At 42.0% G+C, this 2,967-nt stretch overlaps 1 protein-coding gene across 1 annotated transcript in view; it reads left to right on the forward strand.

Annotated features, from left to right (window-relative positions):
• LOC101857206 (hemicentin-1) overlaps positions 1–2,967 on the forward strand; it is a gene marked incomplete in the record, with an annotated part of 120,102 nt that overhangs the window by 48,875 nt on the left and 68,260 nt on the right. Inside the window, 4 exon segments of the mRNA XM_013087487.2 lie at positions 210–482; positions 1,112–1,246; positions 1,605–1,748; positions 2,637–2,912. Coding sequence (XP_012942941.1) covers positions 210–482; positions 1,112–1,246; positions 1,605–1,748; positions 2,637–2,912 — 828 coding nt within the window.

The following is a 2,967-nucleotide window of genomic DNA, read 5'->3' on the forward strand; positions in this document are numbered from 1 at the left end:
GAAGAAGAAGAAAAAGAAGAAGAAGAAGAAAAGCAACAACAACAACACCAAACGACAACAACAACAACAAGAACTAATTTCCGCCTCGCCTCAAAAGATACTTAAAATCCCTCACCCCCACCCCTACCCCTTTTTTCTCTCTCTTCCCCCTTCCCCATCTTCACCCCCCCCCAACCCGTCCCTCTTTATGTCATTATGTCATTATCCAGTAAGCCCTGTGATCGCCGGAGACCTCGAAGAGACGTACGAGATCAACATCAACGAGTCCGTCCTGCTGCCCTGTGAGGTGAGCGGCATTCCTCGGCCCAGCGTGAGCTGGTCCCAGAACTTCATGCCCATCACCAGCATGTCATCGCGCGTGCAGCAACAGAACAACGGGCTGTACATCTCACGCGCTCAGATCACCGACAAGGCGATCTACGAGTGTGAGGCCTCTAACATCGCCGGCACCACCAATAAGATTATTACGCTTATCGTTTACAGTGAGTATGATAATACAATTATGATGGTGTTGTTTGTTGCTGATTTTTGTTGTTGGATTTTTTTTTTAAACGGTTGTTGTTCTGTTGTTGTTGTTGTTATTGTTGTTGTTGTTGCTGTTGTTGTTGTTGTTGTTGTTGTACTGTTTCTGTTTTTTATTGCTGCTGCACTGTTGCTGTTGTCTGTTTATTTTTCTCTGTCATTGTTGCAGTTGTTTCTGTTTCTCTGGACATAAGTGTTGTTGTTACTGTTATACTATTACTGTTACTGTTTTTATTGTTACTATTCTTGTCATCGTTGTTTTCTTCATTATTTTGTTGTTACTTCTTGTAATGCTATTGTCGAATTTATTATTACTGCTTTACTTTTGTTGATGTTATTGATGTTATTATTGTTGTTTTTGCTCATGCAGTTAGAATAGTTACTGTTCTTGCTCATGCTACCTTAACCATTGTCGCTGTTGTTTTGTCATCCCTCAGCAAAGAATAGTTTTGGCCTTTGACGATTTCTTTTTAGGGAGTGTTTGGTAAGTTGTTGCTTTTTTAGGTTATTTGTTACGTTTTCTCTTCTTTTCTTTTTCTAAAGAATAGTTTCATCGTACCCCTCACTACCACTATGTGTCCCTCCCCAGTTCCCCCCACCCTGGAGGAAGGCCCAGAAGAGGTCACTGTCCTGTACGGTCAGTCGGCCATCCTTGAGTGTGAGTCCGGCGGTGACCCCCCACCCACAGTCTTGTGGAAAAAGGATGGGGTTATTCTGGATACCGGTGAGTTGCCACGTTTTCAATAGGATAATTGTGTATTTTGTGTGTGTTCGTGTGTATGTGTGTTGTTTGTTTGCGTGTGTGTGTGTGTGCGTGTGTGTGTGTGTGTGTGTGTGTGTGTGTGTGTGTGTGTTTACCTGCATGTAAATGTGTGCCTTTGACTGTTTGTGTGTGTATGTGTGAGTGTGTGTGTGTGTGTGTGTGTGTGTGTGTGTGTGTGTGTGTGTGTGTGTGTTTGTATTTGTATAAGTGTAATGCATGTATGAACGAGTACATACGATGGTATACATCTTTGTCTATATGTGTACAATAAGCGTATAACAAACATGCCCCATAATCTCCGACCTTTCACCCCTCCCAGACAACCCTGAGGCCGGCTACTACCTGTCTCTGAGAGGCTCTCTCACCATCGATGCTGCCGTGCTCAGGGACGCGGGCAGTTACTCTTGCTCCGCCACCAACCCTGCCGGAGTGGTCAGCAGGGAGATCTCCCTCACTGTGCACGGTCAGTTTCCTTGTTCTTGTCACATTTCCACGTCCTACTAGGCGTATAATGGGATGTTTTCAGTTTTCTTCCTTATAAACAGGTATATTATATTTATTTAAGAGAAAAAGTGTCATCTTGTCTATAAACTGGTTCATATTAAAAGCAGAGAGATTTTACCATCTCTTTTAACGGGTATAGAATATAAGAAATAATAATAAGTAAAATAGAGATTTAAGTCCTTTACAAACAACCTTCTATTGAAATGAGAGAGATACTTAGACAGTTTACTCATATATAGGCCTACGATGGAAAAAAAATGAAGCGAATTGTATTATCATTTTCGTAATCAGAAACTTCACACGGAAGATTTACAACTCGAAGATTGGCTCGTTTTTTTTTTTTCACATAAGCTTTCTTAGAATTGAAGGTGGGAAATAAGTGTGAGGTATCGTGGTGAAATCAGAAGCTCGTTACAATCATGAAATTGAAGAAACGGGCATCTTTTTCCCTTTGTTTCGCATTTATTTTACAGAATTTTTAACTTTGTGTGGATTTTACTGAAAAACCTTGATTAAAGACACACACCCACACACAAATAAAATTACAGGTTCCATGGACTCTCAAGCTTTGGAAGACACAAATATTTGACAACCATTTTCTCAATAATTTTATCTCTAAAACCAGGTAACCCCAATCACCTTCAATCCCAAATGTCTCAACATCTATTGAAGACATATGGATAATTTGTTTCATCGAAATCAACACAAATGAACAAGCTTTATAATGAGACCAATGACTACTCCATTTTATCCCCGAAACTTGACAAGCGTATGATGCCCGGATGCCACCACAGAGTGACACAAATAATAATATTACAACGGGGATTCCCCCAAAATGTCGTCACAGGCACTCCGGAAATTCCCGGTCCTTACAACGAGTACAACGAAATCGTGGAGAGGAATCCGGTGATCCTGCCCTGCCCTGCTGTTGGCACGCCCCGTCCCCGGGTCACGTGGTACAAGGATGACGTCCAGCTGACAGGCAACGAGCTGGGCATTGTCCAGTTGGAGGACGGCTCTCTGGAGATTGACAATATCCAGGCGAGGGATTCTGGAGTCTACGAGTGTGTGGCGGAGAATGTGGCCGGCGTGGCCAATAGGATTATGGAGATTAAAGTCTTAGGTGAGGATTCGAGAGGTTGACAGGATGGTTTTATTTATTTATTTATTTATTTATT

Source organism: Aplysia californica, unplaced genomic scaffold, assembly GCF_000002075.1.
Source record: "Aplysia californica isolate F4 #8 unplaced genomic scaffold, AplCal3.0 scaffold00593, whole genome shotgun sequence".
NCBI lineage: Eukaryota > Metazoa > Mollusca > Gastropoda > Aplysiida > Aplysiidae > Aplysia > Aplysia californica.